The sequence below is a fragment of the Kryptolebias marmoratus genome, linkage group LG20 (genome assembly GCF_001649575.2).
Source record: "Kryptolebias marmoratus isolate JLee-2015 linkage group LG20, ASM164957v2, whole genome shotgun sequence".
NCBI classification, from domain to species: Eukaryota; Metazoa; Chordata; class Actinopteri; order Cyprinodontiformes; family Rivulidae; genus Kryptolebias; species Kryptolebias marmoratus.
The window spans coordinates 26,315,376-26,342,222 of NC_051449.1; the positions used below are offsets into that span (position 1 = coordinate 26,315,376).

A 26,847-nucleotide genomic window follows, 5' to 3' on the forward strand; every position below is an offset into this window, starting at 1 on the left:
GGCAAAGTAAATCAAATCAAATTCTGAGAAATAAAGAAAACTAAACAAAAACATAAAATATGTTTCAAACTTTGAATACTAAATTCAAATTATATTTTACCATAAATGAAGCTTACATCAGGTGTAGTGCGAGTATTGGGATCGGGCCAGTCTCTGAACTCAGGAGAGATGCACACAGATAAGACATGCTAAATCCCTTCCTGAATGCATTTCTGACCAATCACAACAGATAGAAAAAATAAACCAATCACAGTGAACTTATCCAAACAATAAACTGAGGGCATAACAATGGGGTGTTGTTTGTAAAGTTACACAGTCAAAAATAAACAGCAATATTTTGGTTTATTTAGCTATGTTGTTCATACATTTGTAAATGTCATAGTTCTGAACTAAATATTTAACTTGCAAGTTAAATATTTAGTTACCAAGCTAAATTTTTAGCTCTACACAACACTTCAATGGTTGCAATGAGCCCATTTTACAGTACAAATATTCTCAAAACAATAAACTACAAACCAAAGAAACTGTGCAAAGCAGAGGTATACAAAAAAGCTGGAAGGCTCCAGTCACTGCATCAAGGTATTAGTGCCTGCATTGACCCTGTTGATTACTGCAGATCTTTTCAAAATTAGGCTGCAAGCGTGCTACTGACACTCTTAGTATATGCTCAGTGCTCAGCTTCGATCTTTACATGGTTTTCAGAGAAACAACAGTAGAAAATCTGGTCTTACAAAAAGTATAAAGAGGAAAAGGGAAGTAGATTTGTCTGACAAGTGAATGTTCCCTCTCAACACCAATGCAGCTCAGTGATTGGGATGCAAACTTCAGTCTTAGGGAGGACTCAGATGTCAACTCGATGAACTGGTCCTTTACAGCAGAGCTGAAATCAGCAGGTGCTGCTGCGCTGAAGGGATACAGCCCTCTCATGAGAGAGATGTGCTCCTTGAGACATGGAATAACTGTACCAGCATTCAAATAATTGGATTCTACAAATTCACTCAGATGCTCCAAGGTGTTAATATTTCCCCTCTCCAGATGTTTGTGCAACATCTCCAGCTTCCAAGTGAAGAAGCTGATTTGGCTGCAGGATGGGGATGTGCTTGTCTTTACCTTGACGTTATAAATTTAAGTAATTCAGTTTTTCAAATACGCTGCAGAGAGATGCCCTTTTTATCATAAAATATTGATCAGTAAACTTGGCAGCAAATGCATTGATGCATTAATCCTTGGAGCTCAAACACTCGCAACAACACTTTATCTCACAAAAGCTTTGCTGTGCAATAGCACAGCTGAGTGTTTGACTCCCATCTCCTCACAAAGCACAGAGAAAGGTTGTGTTTTCAGTGATCTTATCTTGATAAAATTAAAATACTAACAATATTGGTTAGAACAACATTCAGCTCTGGACTCACCTGCCCCACTGCCAGCACTTCTCTGTAGATGATCCACTCTATATTTGGACAGACCCTCTTAAGGATTGCTCACAGTTACTTACTCTTTTCTGGTATGGTCTTCTCTCCATCTGTGCAAACACCCACACAGTTCTCTCATTTCAGTCTGTGAGGTAATCATCAGTGATAGCGAACGGTTCCTCAGATGTGACAAACCGAACATAGGCAATAAGCAAACAGCCTTTGCTGCCGTCAGTAGCCTCAACCACTTGCACGGTGAAGCAGGTGTCCCACAGGTTTGCTATGAGCTGATCTTCCAGGTTTTGTGACATATCACAAAGAAACCCTTGCAATAGTGTGATTGGACTAGGGGACAGATCTCAATTTAAAAGCAGTTTTTTCATCCACCACTGTTAACACCAAATCCACAGCAGCAGTTACAATGAGCTCCTCTGCATTCTGTGCACTTTTTTTTGTCTCCAACTATTAAGGTCTTTGTCTTGGTTTGAATTTGCAAACTGTAAGCTGGCTTTTTTATGTTGCTTTTAATGTAATGGCTTCTTCATCTGTGAGTGGCTTTTCAGCCCATGTTGGTACAGGACTTGTTTCACTGTGGATAATGACACTTACCAGCTTCAGCAGCATCTTTGTGTCTTTTTTTTTATTGTTTTGGGGGTTCATGCATACATTTAAACACTTTAATCTTAGGAACACAGAACTTGTCTCTTTCCTGTGAGGTATGATGTAAGACATTCCCGTGGTGTTTATACTAGTATATAATTATGTTGGTGTAGATTGTTAGTCATCCAGGACATGGGAAATCCAAAAAGAAGGTTCAAAAACAAAAACAACTGGACTGGATCAACTGTAGTTGATGCGTCACTTCTCATCTGATGTGCTTTATCAATTCCAAAAAGAGTGTGCAGTTCAGGTTTTTAAAGCTGAGCTGTTGTGTAAACTAGATTTGCATGCAGATTAGACTCGCTCTCCTCACAAAAAAAAAGAAGACTGATGGTTTGAGAGGGGATGAAAGAAGCCATTTAGGTCTAACGAGAGGAAAAAAACCAACTTTAAACAAAAGGAGGTGGTCTCAGATTTCAGCTTTCTAAAACCTACAATGGAGTCTTAAGCCTGATCCCCAATCAGTTTCACTCTAATCAACACCTTCAATCGTGTGAACAAAGCAGCTCATTTGTGAGTCAGGCTAACAAAGACCCTAACAACTTTCCACTGTGAGGAGAGCGTGTTTAATCTGCACAGTAGTAAAATAAATAATAAATTGTTCCATCCCTTTATGCAGTAGTTTTAAACATGTGGTTTCAGTAGTATTTTTCAATTTCTAACATGGAAATAATTTTTACTGCTTTAAACCATTATACCTACACAACTGAAAAGTTAAAAAAAAAGTGTGTGTGTGTGTATATATATATATATATATATATATATATATATATATATATATATATATATATACACACACACACACACACACACACATGCATACATACATACACACACACACACTATATGCACTTTAAAGTTTTGTTATATTCCATCTTTATTTTTTTAAACAACTTTAAAACAAACATACAAAATGCATTTTATTACATTTGAATTTAAATTGATTTGTTAAAACCAGTCATGTTGAGACTGATCCAGAATTAGTATCTTGACTTCATTCCACCTGCAAGAAGCAAAATATAAAGCCAAACATGAGTCTTCTGCCATCACTCGTGTGGGGCGCAGGTGAATGCAAAACAGAAACCTGGGTATCAGTACACCATACACACCGGGCACATACCAGGTACAATACTTAGGCCAGTATGTGCACAGACCTTGTACTATGTACTTGCTACCCTATACCAGAGGGTTGTAACCTCTATAATCCAAAAAGCCATCTCTGCACCGTTTTAGTCAGGACATAATCAGATTTCTGTAAATGCTTTTTTCAGTGTTCCATAATAAAGTAATCTGTCATACACGTGTAAAGCTGCCCTTTGTCATTTTCTCTCAGCATCTTACTTGAATGTGTTGAGTTTTCTAATGGATTTTAGAGAAAAGTTGCTCAGTGTGGCAGAAGTGGGTAAAAATGCTAAAAACTCTTAGTCTATTTTACATGTTATTAGTCACAGATTAGGTATTAGTCACATCTTCAGTCACATTTCATTTACAGGAAAACTGATAAACCAGCCTTTCCTATTGTAGTTATGAATATAAATATTATGTACTCCATGTTATTTTTGATCAAAGCTACAAAGAGCCCCCACAGGTTGCAGACCCCTGCTCTATACTCATAGGGTGTGTACCTGCTGCCTACTGTGCACATACTTGGCATGCACCCGGTACATACAGGGCTGTATTATGAATTACTAGTAAAATCTGAAAACTGTCATAAAATGTGTAGCATACCCACTGCTCATGAACTTCTAGGAAAAGGCCTCACCTTCTGATTCAGCAGCTTAGTGATATCCGTTGTGGGCTTCTTATTGGCCGATGTGGCCTTCTGAAGACAACAAAGTTTTAGAAAACAGTCCACACAATCAGTTTTTAAAATCAGTTGGGACAGATTCAAGTCAACCTTTGCAGTTATAGGCATTTGGTAGTTCAGCCACCAAAAGATCATTTTTGCCTGTGTCTGTGTGTAACCATTAGCAAAACATTTTATGAATTACTGGAGAAATATCAAGAAACTCCTAAAAGTAACCATTTAATGTACAACTACAACTGATTTACAGATATTGTGCTTAAATTTCATGTGGCAGTAGCTGAGAGTCATAACACATTTTCTGAGCATGGCATCACTTAAAATTGTGCAGAACATTTTCAAGATTTTACCAAAATGGCCACAAGTCCATCATTTCTCACCATAAGATGATCTTAGTCTAAAACTTGGCATGCGATTTACACTCCTTCAAGGAATGTGAGGCCTGTTATTTATCTATGGTTTTATTTAAACATCAGAAAGAAGAAAGAAACTAAGAATGTGAAATTAAAAAAAAAAAAATCCATTCTGCTGAGAGATTTTGAGTAAATATTTGATTAAACCAAAGTTAACACAATGAAGTGATGTTGCAGTGTTACCTAGATTTCTTCCTCCACTGAAGAGTTTTTTTCTGCACATTTTCATTGATCCTGAAAGCTTCAGCTTTATTGCTCCTGACATCTAAAAGACGATCTGCATTTTAGTTCCACAAAGTGTTTTGAAGACAGAAAAAACAAACGTAAAAATCATTGTTGAAATGAGCTCACCTGAATGTTTAAACAATGCTTTTTGTTTGGTGTGTAACCCAGCTGCCCACAGAAACACTTCTGCTCCTGGACTTCACTACACTGGACACCAAAATCAATCAAATGTCTCTTTGACATTTTGGTAATCTTCTGTAGAGTAACTGGAGCTCCATCGCCCACCTCAGTGTGAGAAGTCACCTGGCCTGGTGATGAAATCTTCTCTGCCAGTGAGCTAAGTAGTGTTTCCTCCTCAGAAGAATGGCTATTCTCATGCAACTCATTTCTAATCAGTGCTTCCTGGTTTGGGCTTTGAGTAGCCTCTGGTTCAGAAGACCTTTTGTTATTTTCCTCTTCAGTTGGGGGAGACACGGCTTCACTCAAAGGGGATTTGGGAAACCACAATGAATCGTGTTCCAAGTGAACAGAACTCCGACCTTGTTCTGGGTTCCCAACTTCCATTTCGTTTAGAGAACTCTGCTCTTCATCTTGAACATTGATATCCAAACCATTTTCTGACATTTGAACAGACATGGAAAACAATCTCCAACTCTGCCTCCTTTCTTTCATTATTTGATCGACACTTTGGGCTGATAATCCATCCTTTCCAGCTTCCTCCAGGAATTTATTTACTTCTGGCTCAAACAAATCATTCTCTAACAGCCACTCTCTACTGGGAATAAAGGGGTCCAGAGACTCCACAGACCAAATGGACTCATTTAGTTTTTGCTTCATCTGAAAGTTACTGGAAGACATCTTGTATGGTGCGATATCTGTTAAATCATATTGTGTGTTTGTCTCATTGGAATTCTCTAGCTCCCCATCGAGGAACACACAGGAAGAGCTTAGTGAACACTGAAGCTTATCTTTGGAGTTTAGGGATAGTCCTTCACAAACTGGTAATTCCATAGGTTCCACAGTTTCCCAAGACTCTAAACAGGGCTCAGTAACAGCATGAGGCAGTCTAAGGACCTTGTAAAGAACTTCACCATCATTAGCATGCGCCATATCCTCATTCTCAGTCCTGTCACCAGTCCCAGAACCATTATACATCCTAGTGAAACACAAATTAACACAATTTCCATTTTCATAAACTGGGTCTTGCTTTGGAGAGCTTGAGCCTGGGGAGTGTGAAGAGTTTGAGCCAGTTCCTCGACCAGAATCAGAAACAGCTGGTGGCCACCCCACTCTGTATTCACCTATGTTCATCTGCGTTGGCTCCGTTTGGACTTCAGAATTCACGATTTCTCTTTGAGGGACATAAGGCAGGCGAGTTCTGCGTGTCTGGTTGGGGTTTTGAGCAGGAACCTGTGGGTGGAGCAAGCGTCTGTAGTCAACTGGTTGGATGTGAGGGTGTGGTAGAATGTAGGCTGGAGCCTCCAAGTAAGGGGGAGGGGGTACAACCATACCATAGCCTAAAAAGTAGAAAAAGTAGTGACTTTTCATTTTTTTTTAAATTGCAACCTTGTAATGCCTCTTTTTGAATTAACTTAAACAACCAGGTGATAGATTTCTAAAATAAATATTTTTACATCTGTACTGGTGGGCTGTACTGATAATTTATATGGTTGTGTTTTGTATTTTCAGTACAAAAAACTTAAAGTGAATTACTGTACCCAGAGAAATAGAAATCCACTGGAAGAGCCACATAAATGAATCTTTTCTTTATAAATTTATGTCAATTTCAGTTTCCACACAGATATTAGTAGTGGACAAGAGCCTGCTGGAGAAGCAACAGCCAGCCATGTAAAAGGAGAATTACTACAAATCAGCTGATAATAATATGAATAAATCTCTCCTCATACAACTTGCCCCAATGAGTTTATTTTCCAATATCATGCACATTTGTGCATCTTTAAAATTGTGTAGGCTTGTCAAAACAATCCTGGGTCCTACAATATCTCATTAGGAATAATTTCCTTATTCCCTCACAAAGGAAAAAAACTACTCTGACTTAATATACTATGGGATGTCTCCCTCTACTATAGTTACTATGAAGCATGGTACTGGGGTTTGGCACATACTAGATACTAGTAGTCAATTTTAGTAACATATTTTCCTAAAATATACGATCAGTCTACAAACCACATACAGACATAAATACTCACACTATACTATATACTAAATATGGTTAAATACTTCCAAAATCTGAAGAAAAAAAAAAAAGACCAACTTGAACTTATTTAGTTTAAAACAAACTACAGACTCTGCTAGCAAAACTCAGGTACTCTACATTTCTACTTTGTCTAATCAAATTACTTTTGATTGATGGCAACCACAAATCTCACCTAGTGCCATCAGTGGCTATGCTAGTGCATTTCTTTTTCAGTGATTGTACCATTTAATTAAAGTCTGGAGATACAAAGTTCAAACATCACTTATGCACCAAATATTTTGAATACTCACTCCTGTTTGGGTAGCCAGAAAAGGGAGTAAAAGAGAAGGGCATGGGCCATTGGTAATGGAGAAAAGGTGGGGGAGGTGGTGCATGAGTGTAGAGGGTAGGTGGGACAAAGACTGGTTGATGGAGATGTGATGAAAATCCTAGATCCTGGCCAATGCTGTGTGGACCAAGATCTGGCTGCACAGAGCTTGTTAAACCACTGGAATGAGAGCCTGGGTTCCCCCCAACAGGTCTGAAGTAAGCTGCAGGAGGTCTGTTGACAGTTGCTGCCATCTTCAACCTGTAAAAAGGTAGAAAAAAAGTGGACTTAGTGGTGGAACACTGTGGGGATATAGTCAGTTTGAAATCTCTAAGTTTCCCACTAAATTATTTTGAGCTCACCCATCAAAACCATGTTTGTCAAATTAAAATTTCTATTAAAGGGGACCTATTATGCCCCCTTGAACAAGTCAGGATAGGTCTGTGGGCTGTACAAAACATGTTTATGACATTAAATACTCAAAATAATTCTCAGATTAAGATTTCACCTGATCAGTTGTGCCCATTTTTTGCTTATTTCAGAATGAGTGGTTTTAGGACATACACAATTTTGACACCAGCCACAAAAACCTGCATTTTTCTGGTAATTTAAATTAAAGAAAAAAACTTACTTCACCTGCAGAGAACTTGGACACAAAAACCAAGAAACCACTAAGAAAATGAAAAGGAGAAGCTGACACAGCTGACATTAAGTAGGTGTTCTTCTTCAGTTTTCTTTAGCGGTTGGCAAAAAACAATTACAGCCCATTACCGCCACCAACTGGTATGGAGTATGGACTGGAACTACATGCAAAACAACAACAATAACAAAAAAATAACAAATAAAAATAAATAAATAACAAACAAAATAAAACTTGTATCCTCTCAAACAAACATCTCTTTCAGATAGTAAGTTAATACCTGAGAACTGTTATTTTTTGAGTTATTTTGTAATAATTCAATTGGATCCAACCTTCATTTCAGTTAGATTGTCAGTCAGTTGATTTCTTTTCTGTCTGTATTTCAGGCAGTATAATAAAATATTCTCTACAGTCTCATCTTCTCTGCAGGTAAATTCACATTTACCTGGATTATGTTTCCCTACTAGGAATAATGTCCCGTTTAATCCTGTGTATTAAAATCTGAGACATGATCTGACAGTTTCCTCCCTTTTGTTCTCTTATCTCTTGTTTTTCATTGAATTCTATAAAACCATCTCCTTTTCTTTCTTCTTCCCGTTGATTTTGCCATCTTTTCCTCATTTTCTGCTTTATGCTGGTTTTTACGACTGAGTTTCATATCTATTTCAGCTGCCATGTTTCTGGTAGCCTCCTTTGAAACTTTAATTGCTGTTTCATTTCCTCCCATGCCAACATGAGCCGGTATCCATAAAACTGTAACAGGTAATAACATCAGATTAATTCTACATAGTGTTTGTAGTTTCCATCAAGTTGTCTGGTCTGCTTTCTGAATAAATAATTTTAAACTGAACAAATTGTTGATTTTAATGGTTGATTATCTTCAATCCATTGAACAGCAAGTAGTACTGCAACCAATTCTCCTGTAGTTTGTCTTTGATTCTCTTCGCTATTTTCACTCCAAACTCAGGAACAATTAGTGCTCCTCTGATCCAAATTTCCTCTGTCCTTTGATGCAACTATATATAATTTTAGATATCCGTAATGTTGGCTAATGTATTCTATAACATTTTTATTCTTCTTTTCTAATAATTTCAAGTCTACTATTGCCTCAGGGAGTATCCAAGGTTGTATAACTGCTAATGGTATTGTTTGACTGACATAAGGATTATTGATCTGAATATCAGTTGCTTCTGATTTATGATCAAACCAGCAAGGTTTCCCAGCAAGGTTTTAGCACTTCTTGTGTTGGATAGTTTTTTGTCTATGACCTTGAAAATTTGTTCAGTAATTCAATGCTAGTTAATCTCTCCTGATGTTTAATGGTAGTTCTCCCATTTCTACCAGTAATGATCCTGTGTGTGTGTGTGTTTTGAAAGCCTGATTGTGAATATTTATATTTTTCTAGAAATGAATCTGAAGCTGAATTATAGGTGATACTTCCATAATCTAATATTTATTTTATTAATCCAGTGTAAATGGTCCTCAGTGACTTCTTGTCTGCTCCTCAGTCTCTTTTATTTTTTTATTTTTTATTTTACCAATTATAATTTATTCACACACACACAGAAACACATAAAAATCATATAACATAATACAACTAAATAAATACAGTGTGTGAATTTGGTCTCCAAAGAAGCTATTTAAAGCATATAGAAGGAGCCTCTTCCAGTTAAACACCTCATAATGTTTAGTATTGTTCAACATTTATCTGTAACTTTTTGTTTGTTCACTGCTCATGTTATTCTTTCATCAAACCATTTGCCAAGAAATTGAAATTGTTTCACTCTTTCTTTACAAGTTCTTGCTCATATAATCTAAGTTTTATGCTATAACTTACTTTTTTTTCTTGTCAAAAAATACTTTTTTGGTTTTATCTACTGCAAATTTAAATCCCCATTTTTGACTACTTTTCCACAGTAATAATTGCTTTGTATAACTTCTTAACAAAAACTAAATTGTTTCGTCTTTTCCACAGAGCTCCATCATCAGTGAATAGTGAACATCCCATCCTACTTTCCTTTTCATCAAATATATCATTAATGAAAATAATAAAGGACTCACTATACTTCCTTGTGGTGTCCCATTTTCTATGAAATATTTATCTGAATAATTTTGTCCAATTCTCACTTGGATTAGTCTTTCTGACAAAAACTCCTTAATGAACTTAAACATTTGGCCTGTAACATCCATTTATTTCAGTTTAATAAGTAAACCCTCTCTCCACATCTTATCATGCTTTTTCAATGTCAAATAACACAGCTACCACACTCTTTTGTTAATCTGAGCTTTCCTGATTTCATGTTCCAGAATCAAGACTGAATCCACTTTCTCTCTTCTCTAAAACCACTCTGATAATGTGAAATATATTCTTTCTTTTTGTTACGGCCCCTGGCCTCTTGAGGCTCCCTTTTGGTTATGCAGGATCAGCTGTGGGACCACACCTTCTTGATTGGCTGTCTGAAGGCTGCTGGAGAGCAGTTACACCACTGGACCAGCAGAGGACTGTCAAGTCAATCAGCTGGTGATGAGGCTCACCTGCACCATATAAAAGGCTCCTAGATTCATTCCTCTGGTGGGACAGCTAGTTGGAAGAGGTTCTGTGAAGCTGTCCCCATTAGCTTGGGTTTTTTTGGGGGGGTTTTTTGGAGGGTAAAAAAAAAACACTGTAACACTTTTCTATATAGTATGTTAATCTTTCATTTATCATTTCCCCCCATAATTTAACAAATGTTAGAGGTCAAAGCAGTTGCTCTGTCAGGCTCAGAGTATCTGCTCTGACTGCCTCCACTACAACCACCTTAAATTTTATTTGAAATCTGTAAAACTAGGTTAGAGCCATTTTTGTGTTGGCCTATGTTGATTAGCTGTGGTACCCATCTTGAATTGGGGTGACTGCAAAAATAATTTGTTTGTTTTCCTAAGTTATTTTTTTATTTTGAGAAAACAAGCTTTGTTTTCTCAAAATAACAGAATAATTAACTCCTGATAAAATAATGATAACGGATTACAGCCTTTCTAGACTTCCAAAATCTCTTAGCTTTTACAACAGATTATCATGCTGCTGTCAGAGTTCTACTGAGAGTTAATTTGGCTTTGGCTTCCTGAGCTATCCCTTAGTTATGCTGCTATAGGCTTAGCATGCTGGAGGACAAATTTACCATATTTCCTCACTCTGCTGATGTCTTTATCCTCTCTACTCTTGTATTTGTCATTATTTCTATCATTAACATTTTTTTTTGTCTTTCTTCCAGTAGAAACTACACTTTGACCTGTCATTCCATGTTTTCTGTCTTTTTTCTGTCCTCAAACCCCAGCCAGTCAAAGCAGATGGCTGCTCATCCTGAGTCTGGTTCTGCTGGAGGTTTCTTCCTGTTAAATCAGAGTTTTTCCTTTCCACTGTTGCCAATGTGCTCCTCAGGATGGGAGACTGAGACAAAGTGAAGATCCAATCTGCTGGCTTCCTGAGATAGATAACTTTTACTAATTGGTTTTTATAATGTTTATGCATGTTTTTGTACAGTGCCCCGAGATAACCTTTGCTGTGAATAAAAATACATTTTTTTTATTTTTTTTACTTTAATAAACTCAAAAGTAGAAAAGCACTCACAGTTGATTAGTTTACAGAAGAAGTTGTCTCTAAAATCCCCAGCAAGTCCTCCACCAAAATGAGACAAACACGTTGTAGCAATAAAAGTGCAGTTTTTAGGGCATAATTCTTTAAAATGTACAAAGTCCCCATCTTGTTGCCATGTTTCAGTGAGGAAGAGAAAATCCAAACCATCCACCTATCTATCTGTCAATTTTCTTTATCTACTTTTCCATGCAGGGTTGTGGAATATCTGGTGCCTAATGAAAGGCAGGGTACATCCTGGACAGGTCATGTGTCCATCACATTGAAGTCCAAATCTTCCCTAATAAACAGTTCAAATAAAGTGAAGGATTTGATTAAGATGGAGAAAGCATTTAGCAGGGAACCCTGAAAGAGCACTGAAGGAGGTAAACGCTGAAACAGCCACTGATGGCCTTAAGTGAGATTATTGGTCCCCTTCTTGTGAAGAGCAATGCGTATCACTTGGTACTGTTTACATGTTGTAGCCACACACTGTTTATACCTTGTGCATAGTGTATCACGTTTCTTTACTCCAAAAATGCATGGAAATAAAATAATTTCACTTAAATAAACATATCATGCATAATGTGAAAAAAGAGACAAGAGTATTCTGTAATGAGCCTCACAACAGGCCCTGCCAGCAAAAACACTGACCCAACCTGCTGCCACTGCTGTGATAAAATGACCAAATGCTGTAATCATTCTAACCAGACAGAAACAGAACTGCACAGACATTTTCAATGATTTGTAAAATAAAATGACTCACCAATGAAAATTAATGCCATGTTCTTTTAAAGTGCTGTCCCTGATAGTTATAACAATTATTGGCAAAACATTGGATGCCTTCACTGAGTTTAGTTCTTTTTACTCTGATAGTCTGCTGCCATTTTGACAGTAACTAAGGATGCCCACATAGCTCCTCACAAAATAGCTGCCCAAATTCTCAGCTTGTTAGTATAGATTGCACTGGGACTGGCTGTTCCTCACTGGGGCTGACCTCACAGCTGGTTGGTGAGGAATGGGTGGTAAACATCTGGTGTTATGGTGTACTCTCTGCTCACAGTGAAGTCATAGATTAGTGGATGGTGCTTATCTTCAATGGCAGACAACAGGATGACCAGTGAACTGGGAAAGGGAATAATTTAGTTGGCCAGTGGGAGGAGGGTTTACAGGCAGGAACATTTAATATGGACTGCAGGGGGAGCAAGCTGACAGAATATTTTGTTGTTGTGGGCTGAAAGCTGAAGAACGGGAAGAGTCAGAGACCCATGTGTTTGCTATAGCAAGTCAGGCACTATGGTGGGACTGAACTGTATATTGAAGGTTATTTGTTAAGTAAGATCCACTCCTTCTGAGACGCCACCCATCTGTTCTGGACAATTTACTGCAGTTTCAGAACAAGTTAAAATTGTTAATGAAGTGCACATCATGTTTCCAAGATAACTGAAGCTAAAAGTTTAAGCATCACCGAGACAAGAGGGAAACTTATAAAGTGGTTGATCAGGCCATTTTGACACAAGAGGGGGTTAAACAGAAAATAAATAAGCTAAGTTATAAAGATATTGACAACAAACAAAATTGATCAAAGTAGTGCTAAATAGTAACCTGATAAAGAATACTTACAATATCAAAAGTACCCAGTCAAAAAGCAGAAGAATCAAATAAACTATATTTTTATTTCTCCCTCTACTGACAAAACATGGAACAACCCAGTTAGTCTGATCTCTAAGCAGATCGGATGCAGCAGGGTCTCCAGTGATTGGCAGGGCTGCTCCAGCAGCATTTCCAAAGGAACTGGTAACTCAAAAGAAAGCAGATTAAATCATTACAAACTACAGCAAAATTATATTTAAAAAAAAGTTAATTAAATGTGTTCACTCCAAATAGTCAACCACAGTACCAAAGTTTTTAAAAATTTGAAAATGGGCTACATAAATATGTGAATGCCCAATTATGTAATTTGTGTATCTTTAAATAAGAAAATGCATAAAGAAATAGAAAGGTTTCTGCCAGGCCCTTTGTTCACCATGTGACTGCAGTTGATGCCATCACACTGATGTTGAGTTTTGGGGCTGGCGCTCAGCTACTACCACAACAAATGTTAGCTGAGTATCTGTAAAATGACTGAGTTATAGCCATGTTTGTGTTTGCTAGGATCACTTTGCTGTGACAACCATCTTGAACTGGGTTGGCTCAAAAAGTTAATCAGTTATAGATGTACGTTCAAGCCATTTACAACACGAACTCCAAGTGCTAGTCATTGCAAAGATCTTAGTTTAAAACTTTGGCATTGACAGTAGGAGTCAACCCTGTTTGTCTTTTAAAAAATTAAAATCTACTGAACAGATTTTTTTAACTCTCAAAAAGTAATCATTGGATGTTTGTCTACAACTGATTGCCTTTTGGAGTTACAATAATCCAACTGAAGATGGCCACATGTTGGAAAAGAAATCAACAAACAAACAAAAAAGCCCACCACATTCCTTAGTTTAACTCAGTGTGTGGTTATCAGTTCTGCTTACTGGACCACAGTTCCTTAAAGGGTTTGTCACTTGACCTTTTGATTCTCACAGAGACTTGTGTAAAACAAAGTTTACTTATATCAGGGTCATTTTGAGTTCAATCATCAGTATTTTTCCAACACAGTCAAGGCTAATCAGTATTGGCCAACACATAAATAGCACATTTTTTAGACAGTTTAACAGACATTGCTCTGACATTTGGCGTGGGAGTAGCTGAGAGTCATTCACAGCACATGCTCTGAACGTGGCATGAAAGCGGGATGTCTCCTGTGGTTTGCAGCTTTATTTTGAATATAAATGTGTGTTTTTATGTGAAACGTGTTCTTGTCATGATGTTTTTTTCCCAGACCTTTTGTTTGTCAGCTCTTTTGTGGGCCACAGCCCAGACCCTGTCCTGTCCTCTTGTTTTCCTCCAGGACTGAGTTAAAACACCTGCTCCTGTCTGAAAACGGACCGTACCAACTCACGAGAAGGTAGGGGGGTGCTTATCAGTCCGATCGGACACCTTCTGCCTCTCTGCCCGTATGATGGTCTGACCACGCACCCAGAGCCCGAGGCTCGGCCCCAGTAGCGTCCTCTTCACATAGCAGAAGTTGTTGACCAGAACCTTTTGCGTTTGGACTGCTGGTTCGGAGAGCACGTAGTGGTTCCGACAGCCATCACTGCTTTTTTTTCCAGGAAGGAAAACATAGTCTGGTGTGCGGAGGTCAGACCCAGTTGGACCGGGTTCTACAGGTTCTGTCGGTGTCTTTGTGTGGATTTAAAGATGACGGTTGTGACTGTGATCTTCCTGCTGCTGGTTATCTGTAGCATCATGGACCGCTCCACTGCAGCATCCTCAGCGTCCCGTAAGTACGCTCTGTTAACACACACGCGTACATGCGCGCGCGCTCTTTAGCATCCAGGCTAAGAAAGAGTCTTATTGTAGCTGAGGCCGAACGGAACCGCGCCGCAGTCTGGGGTCCATTCAGAGTGCACCAGGACCAGGCCAGAGCCTCAGCATCAGCACCGACATGTAGCTGCGCACATACATCACACACTACGGCAGCCCTGTGGTTAATTTGCAGCTCTAAAGCTTTTGTTATTGTCGCTTATGTTTATTTGTCTGCTAGCAAAATATCTCGTGAACCCCTGGATTGATTTTTTAAAACATTTTAAATCAACAATCAGCAACAAACACCACTCACAGCAGCACCCAACTCTAACAAAAATAGTTAAATAGATAAGAAAAACAAATAAATAAAAATAAAATTAATTATATAACAAATAAAACAAATAAAAGCTCTATAAATACACATACACATTGGTGCTCAGTTCAGAATGATCTGACAATCTGTACCTTTAACCTGGGACAGATTTAAGGTTGGACAAAAATGGATCCTAGTTGATTTCAAATGATCCAGCATAACTAGCAGTCTGATTTTTTCCAGTTTAAGAAAATAAAGGACCTCTCCAATCCAGCCTGTATAAGTATGTGAAGCTGCAGACTTTTAATTTAGCAGTATTAGACTCCTGGTCTGCAGAGTTGTCTTTTTTGTTTTTTTCTTTCTTTCTTTCTTTCTTTCTTTCGTTCTTTCTTTCTTTCTTTCTTTCTTTCTTTCTTTCTTTCTTTCTTTCTTTCTTTCTTTCTTTCTTTATTAAGCAGGATAGAGATAAAGTGAAGTAGGCCATACTCCAAACTAGGCAGTTAAAACATTAATAACATTTTTCTTTCCAGTATCATTAGACAACATGAGAAAAATGTCAAACCAGGACCTCTTCATGGAGGGACAGTTCCAAAAAATATGAAAATATTGAAAAATATGATTCACTGTAAGCAGCGCTCCTACAGAGTGTCTTTGCATCCAAAATGGCATCAAAACTGAAGCCAGATTTTAAGACAGGTGACCACCATGACATTCTTAGTGTAACTAGAAGTAGAAGAGTGAAGAGGTGAGTATAGAAAGGGTTTTATACTACCAGATGAGCAGAACTCGCTTCCATAACCACCTATGATGTTGGGAATTCATTCTCCTCATACTGAACGCAGTAATTTAAATTTCTTATATTAGTTGTCTAGAAATAGTAAAAGAGGCTTGGTAGTGCCATTCCTCGCAGAGCTTTGGGCCTCTGTAAGACATGATGGAGCAGCCTGGCTAGTTTTTTTCTCCAAATAAAATCCATAATAAGACTACTGACTTTGAAGGAAAAGACTAAACTGAGAAAAATTGAAATACATGGAAATAGATAAAAGAAATGTGTTAAATCTGTATAAGCAAAGAGAGAGGATTTTTCCTATAAAGATCAACTATTGTGTTAAATAACCCAGGAATTGGGCTTTGAGCACATTTTGAATATTGTACTGCAGTTTTGAGCTTTTTTGCCGTAATAGGACGGTCCAGTTTCACTCAGGTCTGGATTGTCCAGTTATAAAAAGAGAGAAAAATTGGAAAACTTTTAAATAAATATAAGAAGCATGGAAAGATGTTGATTTTGACAGTATTAATTCTAGCAGCCACCAAAAAATTTAGGAGGGACCTTGCTTGAAATTGTGTTTAATTTGTATAAGCAAAGAGAGAAAGTTTTTCTTTTATAAAGAATCATCATTGTGTCTGCTATGTACACTCCAAGATAGACAAAACCTGAGTTGGATATCTTGATTGGTAAATTATCAAGTGAATATGACGGAGGCAAACCCAGAGCGCAGACTCATCATTTAAAAGGAAACTAATTTATTAAAGTAAAATATAAACAAAACAAAAGCCTGGCAGGCTGGCAGCAACAAACAAACAATAACAAAATCCAAAAGAGTAAGGCATGGCAAGGCATGGAGCGTGGTAACAATAAACATGAGCAAAACGAAAGGAATGACCCAGTGACGAGAGATGAGCAGAGACCGGCTTTTAAAGAACAGAGGGAGAGATGATAATGGGTTGCAGCTGGGGACATGACGAGAGGCAGGTGAGGTGGGTGTGGCAGGCGTGACCAGAAAATTACTGGGGAGGTGAATAGTGACAAGGAAAACAGAAAGCCAATGGACAACTAAAACAAAATAACAAGAACTGAAAGAAACCCCAAAGAAAGAACCAAAAACCCACAAGACTGAAATACATGACACGTTTAGGGCTGAAAGGGGGGCGGGAACAGAGTGTGACAGGTCAGTCAACTCCATACTGTTTGAAGTTATGCTGGATATTTTAGGATGAGTCTATAAAGCAATGGACATTGGCTCCATTACAATGACAAATAAAAGTATACCTAACGAGCATCCCTGCCTTGTAAAGCGATGTAAGGGAAAATATTCACTTTGTGCCATTTGTTCTGACAGCTGCCTGAGGAGCCGTATATAATAATCATACCCATGAGATACATTTTTACCCAAATTCCAGTTTATCCAAAATAGATAACCGATAATCTCACTGTACTCTGTCAAAGTGCAATTATAGCCTCAGGTAGAGTAGTTGTGGAGGGGTAGTAAACCACATTGAATAGTTTTTAGAGATCAAAAATTGAGTTCCTACTGTGGATAAACCCAGTTTGATTTCAGGAAGTAATTGAGGGTAAAACTGCTTCTTTGGATCTGGCCAATAACTTTGCCAGCAAATTGAGGTCAACGTTTAACTGATGGGATGATACAAACCTCATAATAATGGGTTTTTACATTTTTTTCAAAAGCAACAAGACAAAAGCCTGGTTCAAGGATTGGTGCAACATACCTGTATGAAAAGATTCAACAAACAAACAGCTCTAATAGGAATGGGGCCAACAGTTTCCAAAGTGTTTTGTAGAATTCAGTTAGAAAGCCATCTGGACCTGGTTTGGACATTGTAAAGATTTGACTGCAGTCTTAAGCTCTATTGTTGTGATAGGACAAACCACTTCCTTGGTGAGATTCTGATCTGGTGTCAGTGCCACTAAAAAAGAAAATCAGGTCTGCAGAAACACGAGAACACAAATGAGTACATCTGTTTATAAAATTAGACAAAAGTTTTTTGAAATTCCAGTGGGTCTGATGCTACTCTTGCATCAGTTTCAACTTAAGGTATTTGCTGGGATGTAGATATTTGTCACAGTTGATGAACCACCAATTTACTTGTCTTATACCTTTTGTTAAGAAGTTGTTAAGAAATAATATGCATTTATCTCCATGTCTCTAGACAAAATGCATTTCCAATAGAAAATTGTTCAATGCGATTTTATGGAACAGTTGGTCATGTAATTAAATTCATTAAAAATCAAGAGTACATAAAAAAATTACCAAAATATTCTCAGATGATCAAGTCTACATCTGTAATAATATGCATTTATCTTTATGTCCCTAGTTTCAATGGTGTTTCAGTAAAAAAATGTTAACTGTAATTTCATACCACAATTAGCCAGAAAAATTTTCATAAAAAATCCATAACTCTTCCAGAAATTACCAAAATATTCTCTAATGACCATGCCTACATGTGGAATAATATTCGTTTATTTCTGTCTTACTGGATCAAACACATTCTTTATGAAAAATTGAAAACGTCATTTTCATGATGTCCAGCCAATACACAAGAAATCATAAAAAATGATTATTTATATATATATATATATATATACTTTATTATAAAATTTCCCAAATATTCCCACATCACCGTAAGTATATGTGGAATAATGTTTGCACTTTAGGAAATCTCCACAGTCAACAGCTTTTGTATAAGAAATTGTAAACCTTGGTCGTAGCTGTGCTGGTCATACTGAAATATATTCAGAAATTCAAAATCAATAATGACTCAAATAAAATTGTAAATATTCACAGACAATAATTATCAAGTCCTTTGTTTGCCCAAATTTTCCAATCCACCATAGTCTAACGCTTTTTTCAAAATAAAATGAAAACCGGCTATGTTGGTTAGCATTTATATGTTTTTCTTTATTAACCACAAGGGGGCACTCAAATTTAAGCGATATTTCTTTGGGTTTGTAGTTAGGCTATTTGTGAACAGAGTACCAAATTTCAAGTCGTTCGGCCAAACAGAGTCCTAGTTGCTACTGCCAGCTTCAGTTACGAACGTTGTAGATAGTAACGACATGCTTGAATATAGAGGCACAAATTTTGATCTGTACTTTTACAGATTGTGCATGGAACATATCCTGCAAGTCTTAGCACTCTAAAGTCAACAAGTGATTTTTTTGTGAATTTTTCAAAATGTTGAAGGCTACACATACATTTTTGCACATAAGCCACGCCCACTTACACCAATCATTACCATATTGATAACATAGTTTCAGAGTTGTATCCTGAAGATACCCACCAAGTTTCACGTTAATCCATTCAGCCATTTTGGCAGTATAAACTTTACCTATTTGTAGCGCCCCTAGGGTTGGATTAGGCTGAAAATCTTGAGAAATCCTTTATTCACCCTTAGGCATGAAAGCTATTGATAAATTGTAAACTGTTCTTAAGTTATGCTCAATAAACTTTTTTTTTGGGAATAAAAAAATTGTTTACGCATAATTCATAAACTGAACATTTTTTTGAAAATCCGTTCACATTGTTTGGTTGGCCAGTTGTCCAGTCATCCCACATGAAATTTCACTTCATTTGGCTTCGAGCCTCGGAAGGAGTCAATGAAAGTAGGTTACACATATTTTGTTTTCTACTAATTAGCATAATTTAATTTTTTTTTTCAAAACCTACGTAAAAAGGCATGGTTTACAGAACACATCAGAGTAGAGATACCGTGCGCACAACAATTTCTTGTAAAAGAATTTGCAAAAAGGCATTTTTTGCTGTAACAGCGCCACCTATAGGTCAAATTTTGCAACTTTTGCCTCAAACGTAGAGAGCGCATATCTGTAATAGATCAGTAATTTCTGCGGAGTTAAAGTTTGATTTGGCCGAGTTCAAAGCTCAAAAGTGAGATAGCATATAAGCCACGCCCACTTCATTATAATATTCAACATATCATCTTAAGGTGCAGTCTTGATCATCTGTACCAAATTTGGTGTAAATCCATCAAGCGGTTATTCAGATATAAACTTCATGAAATTATAGCGCCCCCTATCGGTAAAACCGCATAAAAATTAATACAAAGTGGCAACATCTCATCTACTATTGGGATCTAAATGCATTTTCCATAATCTTAAAGTATGGCGGAGATATTCATAGTTAACTGTTGTGCTAGCTAGCACTGAAGTGTTTGCTATTGCGTCACTCTCGCAAATGTCGAAATTTTTAAAACTTTTTCATTATCGCTTCAGCAGATCGGCCTACAGATGTTATGTCCCAAGTTCCACATTGATCCAGCTTTTAATGTGGTAGTAGTACTCGAAAGTAGGTTTTGCCTTTATCGCGCTATAGCAAAAAATCTAGTTTGGCGGAAGTGGGCGTGGCCAATGTATAAAAGATGCAGAATCATCCATAGTTTCAGGTGCCATCAAGATTTTGAGTGTAGGACTTACGGTTTAGGAGTTATTGGCAGAAACGCATTGCCCTTTGTTATAACACCCCCTAGGTATGGGACGATATGATTTTTTTGTCTGAGTAGCGGTAGGCGTTTTCTATCAGGCTGTCTGGTTGGCTTTTCCCCAGCAGTTTCTCGTTTTTCTGGCCAACGCGTTTTACCGGAGAAGAATAATAATAATAACAAATTTTGAAAAATCCTGACAAAAACAATAGGGTTCTCTGCTCCGCTGGGAGCAGGCGAACGGCCATGCCTTGCATTGGCTGTCCGCTTGCTTCCGCGGGCTTGGAACCCTAATAAACATAGAGTAATTGATTAATTGAAAAAAATTAGACCAATTAGTCGACTACCATAATAATCTGGCTCGAAGTCTTTGTTTCAATGCATCCCAAACAATGCACGATGGGCTTGAGGTCAGGGTTCTGTGAGGTCCATTCCTGCTCTTCCACATCCAACTCTAAAAACCATGGCTTTATAGCCATTTCTTTGTGCACTGCAGCAAAGTTGTGCTGGGATACAAAAGAACATTAAATGTTGCCACAAAGTTGAAAGCATACAGATGTTTAAAATATCCTGCAGTGCAGAAGCATTAAGATCACCCATCAGTAGAGATCAGGGGTGGGAATTCAACAATTAATAGGTCTGTCCACTTACTTTGGTCCACATAGTGTAACATCTACCAACTTATTATTGCTATTATTATTTTTTGTTGGTTTTACAAGACTGTCATGTGAAATTTTGATAAATGCATTTGAACTAGTTTATTTCCTGAATGTGAATTTAGTTCTGAAGTTTTAAGTGGTGAACTATGAACATGAATTGTTTCAGTTTTAATCTCTTTTAGCTGAACTTCGAACTGGTTCCAGTGAGACCGGGAGTGGACAGATTTGACCGATTTTTGCCACTGCCATTTGCCTCATACATCACAAAGATCCAACAGAGATATTAGTTCAACAATAAATGGAAACCAAGTGTTGGTGTTGATGTGTTTATTATTAGATTCAGACTAAAAAGTGGATGAGCAGAAAAAGGCAACAGTTGCGAGACCAGTGGTTCTCAAACTTTTCTTGGAGGAGGAAAATGATTCAACTTTCAGTATGTGATATGACTGACTATCAGCAACTGCCGCTTGATCAATAAATATCTTTGCCCATAAATATTTTTGCCATATTGAAGGAATCCTAAACGCTGCCTATAATGGAGTTGGTTTTAGAGATACTGAGGTAAAACCTGATGTGGTTGTAGCTGAGAGTCATCCACAACACATACTTTGAGCACTAACAGCTCTTGTGAGAGCTTGCAAAACGTTATTTTTGATATTTATGACCAAAACAGAGACAACTTCATCCTATCTCATCACAAAATGATCTTAGTCTGAAACTTTAGGCACTTTCACACTTCAAGCTGGGTCTTAGACGCCTTCTGACTGCCTCGGTGTGATTTCTGAATGGGTCGAGGCCGCGAGGAAGGTTGAAGCGAACCCACTTTGATGTTTTTGTAATGTGAAGTGAGGTAGTATGAGAGCCGATCAACGTGAAAACATAAACTGGCTTTGTGGCTCAATAATGTGATGAAATGATGACAAATGATCTGTGTGACCACCCAGCTGTGGGATTAAACAACAACAAACAGATTTATTACCGAAGGAAGATCAATGATGACACAGAGCAACTTTGCATTCAGTTTAAAAAAATTGTTAGAGAATAGCTAAACTGAGTTAATTAATCATGTTTTAAAAAGGAAAGGTTTTCCTTTAAGAAATGCTAGGGTTTTAATTAAAGTCTTAATTTTGTTCTCTTTATACAGCGTTGCAGACTCACAAAAAGTCATATTGTCTTCACACTTTTAGAGAACATTTATGTAATTATTTTCATACTGTGATATAAAATTAGGATTTTATGGTTTGCTACAGAAAGAAACTCATAATTAAAACAGAAGTTCTGTTTGGGTCGAGGTTATTTTTCTGATTTTGTGTTAAGCAGAAAATCTGTTTCTTTGTTCCTTTGAACTGCTGACTGCATGCTTGGCTTGTTGTTTTGTAATGTATATAAGGAAGCTCATTACCATCCCATGCCCTGCACCTGTCGCCTTCACACCCTCTCCCTCTCTCTCTCTCTCTCTCTCTCTCTCTTTCTCACCCCCCTTCACACACACACACACACACACACACAGCGTTGGCTCCTTTGTTTAGCCCAGCACCCATCTGCTGACAAGGAGCAGAAGAAGCCCTCAGGGTGTCAGGGCACTCCTCCTTAGAAACAGGAGAAACTGATCAATAATCAGCCACCTTTATCCATTTCACTCCCAGTTACATTGTTAAATGTCATTTGTTAAATTGGAAATATTTTTTTATAGATTTTCGCCCTGTTGTACTTCATTTTCCCTGACTGGCAGGACATTTAAGTGAGTGCATGATTTTACTGTAGACTATTCTGGATATTGGTGGAAAAACTATTGGCATATATTGTGAAATTGGACCCCATACTGGATCCCGGAAGTCACCACAGGCTGGTCCCAGAACTAGTTTAAGTCCCACCCCTTCCACATAAACAAAACAAAAACACAGCTCAGATAATATTTTCTAGGTGTTGGCTCTTGTTGATTCAGGTAGTTCTTACCTCTCTGCTGTATGTTCATTTATTTTTCTAATAAGGTTAGCTGTGATTAGTTATTTCATAAAGCTTAGAAATAAGCTCCTGTAACATCATGATTGTGTGTGGAGGAGTAGGTGGGACTTAAAGCCAAACATCTCTAGTGAGCAAAAATCCAACATGGCAGCTTCAGTAAAACAGGATTTTTCTGAACTCAATTCCCAACAATGAGAGAAGGCACCTATTTTACTATTATATTACATTTCAATAGGGAAACATTTATCGGATAGAAGAAAGATAAACCTTTTAACCTTTTTATCATGGTCAGCAAGGATGAGAATCTTTAGTCACCGTTTGATTCGATTTGATTATGATTCAGGAACTATTAACGATGCATTCATAATCACACTACAAACAAAATCCTGAGGACAAAATCTCTGACCATAAAGAAACAAATATTTTCTTCTACACAGCAGTATTAAATATTTTCATATCACTTAAATACCTCTTAGAGTATTTTTTCTAAGGAAGGCTACTGTATAAAACAAATATAAATAAAATCAGAGAAATAGTGCACTACTAATATACAGTATTGTAGTGTTCTATGAAATCTCTTTTCAAATTTAATATTTTATTTTTCTAAATTCTAAATTTTCTGAAGTAACACTTTTCCCCTAAAACCTAACTTATCATATGGTGGAATATCAAGATTTCAAAAATTAATATAACATAACATTCAGTGATTTAATAATAGTCTAAAAATTTCCCTGCAAATCTTTGTAAAAAAAAAGAAAAAGAAAAAAAGAGAAAAGAATCCAACTTTTTTGTAAAAAACAGTTCTTCACATGTTTGTTTCACATGATAGTAAAGATCTTCTCTCTTGTTGTCAGGATTTGGGTTTTGTGTAAGTTATTCTTTAAGTTTTTTCTGTATTGAGTTTATTGTTTCTCTTCTCTTTTTGGTTGTTTGGTTTTCTTAGTTGATTTTTTGCTCCCTGTGTCATATTCACTCATCCTCAGTTTAGCACTTGTTTACCTGCCACGCCCATCTTCACCTGACCCATGTTTTGTAATTACTCACCTGTGTCCACTTTAATCACCTCCTGCCTTTAAAACTCGGCCATCTCCTCCACTTACTCACTGGTCCATTGTCGCTTCATGTGCTGTCTGGTTCCCCTCATGTCTTGCCTCTCGTGTTTCGGTCAAGGTTGAATTTAGTTTCGTTTTGCTGCCACATCAGCCTTTGTTTTTGGTTTTCTTTTTACTTATAATAAATTACTTTTTCCTGAAGCTCATCATGAGTCTGCGCATTGGGTTCGCCTCACTCTCCACCACACCCGACAGTTGTGTACACTTGGTGTACTCTTCATCTGCGCTTCAGAGTTCCATAACTGGACGTTACTAATGTTAAACAATGTCTGATTTTCTACATTTTTAAATTGGTTCAGATTCATTAAAATCTGCATTGCGATCTGTGGTTTTGTTTTTTATAAGAATTTAGGTAGCAATGTATTACTTCATTTATTGTGTTTATCTCCAAGTATGGAACTTGTTTTGCTGGTTTTGTCACAAATATGTGAAGGACTCAGTCAGGTCTGCCTCATTCTAAACAACAAAGTATCAACTCCTTTTGCAAAATTATATAGTTTTTTTTTATTTTAACACTTAAAAATAAAACATACATTTCATAACATAAATAGTAGTTGTTTTTTTTTAAATAAAGAGAACATAAACAAAAAAATTGTCATGCATGTCTTTAAGAGCCAAGCAGATTTTATGACTCAGAACTAATATTTAGTAGGTAATTTGGTTCAAATGGCTCTGCAACATGCAGGTTGCTGATCGCTAACCTGGCATCCCTCCCTAACCCGACAACCACTGTCATTGGAAGTCACAAGTTGTGTTTTTGGCAACGTCTGTCTGTTTGTGTGTGTGTTTATTTGTTTGCCTGTTAGCAAAAAAATCTCATGAACCAATAGATAGATTTTAACAAAACCTTCAGAAAACACACATTGCGTGTACATATGCAATTGACTGTGCTGTGCACCAAATGTGTGTTTTCTAAAGGTTTCAATAAAAACCGTCCACTGGCTTTTGAGGTATTTTCCTAACAGCCAGGCAGAGTTGACTATAACTAGTTAATGGTAAAGTTTTAAAAACAGATCTTGCAAAATCAGTTTGTCATCAGCTTATGTGTGTTGGGAATGACTCTCAGGTACAACCACATCAAAAAATAGCCATTTTTTGTGTTTCCTAAGGTTGCTTAGCTGTGGACGCCATCTTGAATTGGCTGATTCCAAAAATTAATCAGTAGTAGATATACATCCAATGATTATTTTATGAGTTTCGATAAACATTGTGATGGTTTGTGAGATTTTTTGCTAATAGTACAGACAAAAGAACACAGACATGGGCAAAAACCTTATTGCCTTTTTGTCTTTGGCAGCAAACAGTAATCACAGTAAGATGTTGAAGAAACATGTATTTACAGCAGATATTTGCAAAGACAGCTGAGGAAATGTGATTCTTGATGTTGGTTCTTGGATAAGTAATTTGACTCATCTTATTTGAATTTAATTGTATTCTGTACAGGGAAATGTGAGGACAGCTTGGCCACTCCTCTGCCCTACAGCGCCTTCACCAGTTCATCAGTATATGGTCGAGGATATGGAGCTGGTTATGCTAAACTCAACAGGATACAAGGTATGGAATGTGATGCCATTGTGCAGATCTCTGGGGTATTCATCAAAATGAAGTCATGTTTGTCATTCTGGTAAATGTGTACATTTATCAACATTTATCAGCAGCTCTTGCATTAAGTAGTGTATTTTGTTGGTTATGTTGCCTATCAATGATAACTCCGTCTGAGCATGCAATGAGAGAGAAAGGGTACTCCTCTTCAGGCCCTAGTTGGTGTTTTTTAAACATTTATTCAGCGAGAGAAATTGCACTTTCTGTGAAAATACAGTGTGATTGCTGAAGTGGTCCAACAGAAGCAACTAGACTTCTCTTGATTGTTGAAGGTGTGTGTGTGTATGTGTATATTTTTATTTGTTTGTTTTTTTTTAATAACCTGTATATTAAAAAAAGTGTAATAAACCTCTTGAAATTTTGATTTTGGGGTAAACCCAAAACCTGTTTATAGTGAGGGTGGTGTGCTTCTGACCTCGACTCGGGACGTTGTGGGTCGGTGGGCCGAATACTTCGAAGACCTCCTCAATCCTACCAATGTCTTCCATTCAGGAAGCAGAGCCTGGGAGCTTTGGGTCGGACTCTCCAATCTCCGGTGCTGAGGTCACCGAGGTGGTTAAAAAGCTCCGAGGTGGCAAGGCTCTGGGGGTGGATGAGATTCGTCCGGAGTTCCTTAAGGCTCTGGATGTTGTAGGGTTGTGTTGGTTAACGCGACTCTGCAATATCGCGTGGACATCGGGGACAGTTCTTCTGGATTGGCAGACCGGGGTGGTGGTCCCCTTATTCAAAAAGGGGGACCAGAGGGTGTGTTCCAATTACAGAGGGATCACACTCTTAAACCTCCCTGGTAAGGTCTATTCGGGGGTTCTGGAGAGGAGGGTCCGTTGGATAGTCGAACCTCTGATTCAGGAAGAGCAGTGTGGTTTTCGTCCTGGCTGTGGAACTCTGGACCAGCTCTATACTCTTAGCAGGGTCCTTGAGGGTGCATGGGAGTTTGCCCAACCAGTCTACAAGTGTTTTGTGGACTTGGAGAAGGCGTTCGACCGTGTCTCTCAGGGAATCTTGTGGGGGGTGCTCCGGGAGTATGGGGTACCAGGCCCTTTGATACGGGCTGCTAGGTCCCTTTATGACCGGTGCCAGAGCTTGGTCCGCAAGGTTGCCCTTTGTCACCGATTCTGTTCATAACGTTTATGGACAGAATTTCTAGGCGCAGCCAAGGTGTTGAGGGGATCCGTTTTGGTGGCCTTAGGATCGCATCTCTGCTTTTTGCAGATGATGTGGTCCTATTGGCTTCATCAGACCGTGATCTACAGCTCTCACTGGAGCGGTTCACAGC

The 26,847-nt window shown here is 37.8% G+C and overlaps 2 protein-coding genes across 3 annotated transcripts in view; one reads left to right on the forward strand and one right to left on the reverse strand.

Moving 5' to 3' along the window:
• Positions 1 to 2,936: 2,936 nt before the first annotated feature.
• Positions 2,937 to 7,792, reverse strand: LOC108250181. 2 transcript variants are annotated; one of them, XM_025002470.2, is made up of 6 exons: positions 7,671 to 7,792; positions 7,023 to 7,300; positions 4,641 to 6,031; positions 4,473 to 4,554; positions 3,835 to 3,894; positions 2,937 to 3,075 (listed from the first exon to the last, which is right to left on the reverse strand). In XM_025002470.2, the coding sequence occupies exons 2-5, from the start codon at positions 7,291 to 7,293 to the stop codon at positions 3,875 to 3,877; spliced, it is 1,764 nt and encodes a 587-aa protein (XP_024858238.1). In that variant the 5' UTR covers positions 7,294 to 7,300; positions 7,671 to 7,792; the 3' UTR covers positions 2,937 to 3,075; positions 3,835 to 3,874. The 2 variants fall into 2 exon arrangements, with proteins under 2 accessions (XP_024858238.1, XP_024858239.1); XM_025002471.2 differs by having other exon boundaries at positions 7,676 to 7,769.
• A 6,508-nt stretch (positions 7,793 to 14,300) lies between these two features.
• The window catches only part of cntnap2b (contactin associated protein 2b), a 61,555-nt gene continuing 49,008 nt past the window's right edge, over positions 14,301 to 26,847 (forward strand). The window contains exons 1-2 of the mRNA XM_017439939.3: positions 14,301 to 14,659; positions 25,413 to 25,523. Of these exons, the coding sequence (XP_017295428.1) occupies positions 14,578 to 14,659; positions 25,413 to 25,523 (193 nt within the window). The 5' untranslated portion in view covers positions 14,301 to 14,577. The remainder of the gene's footprint in view (positions 14,660 to 25,412; positions 25,524 to 26,847) is intronic.

Bases quoted from the DNA above. Each gene is read 5' to 3' on its own strand.
- LOC108250181 (XM_025002470.2), bottom strand. From the start codon at position 7,293: ATGGCAGCAACTGTCAACAGACCTCCTGCAGCTTACTTCAGACCTGTT. The intron at 4,555-4,640 runs GTGAGCTCATTT...ATCGTCTTTTAG, and splicing joins AGCATTGTTTAAACATTCAG to ATGTCAGGAGCAATAAAGCT. The intron at 3,895-4,472 runs GTAACACTGCAA...TGTTGTCTTCAG, and splicing joins CAGTGGAGGAAGAAATCTAG to AAGGCCACATCGGCCAATAA.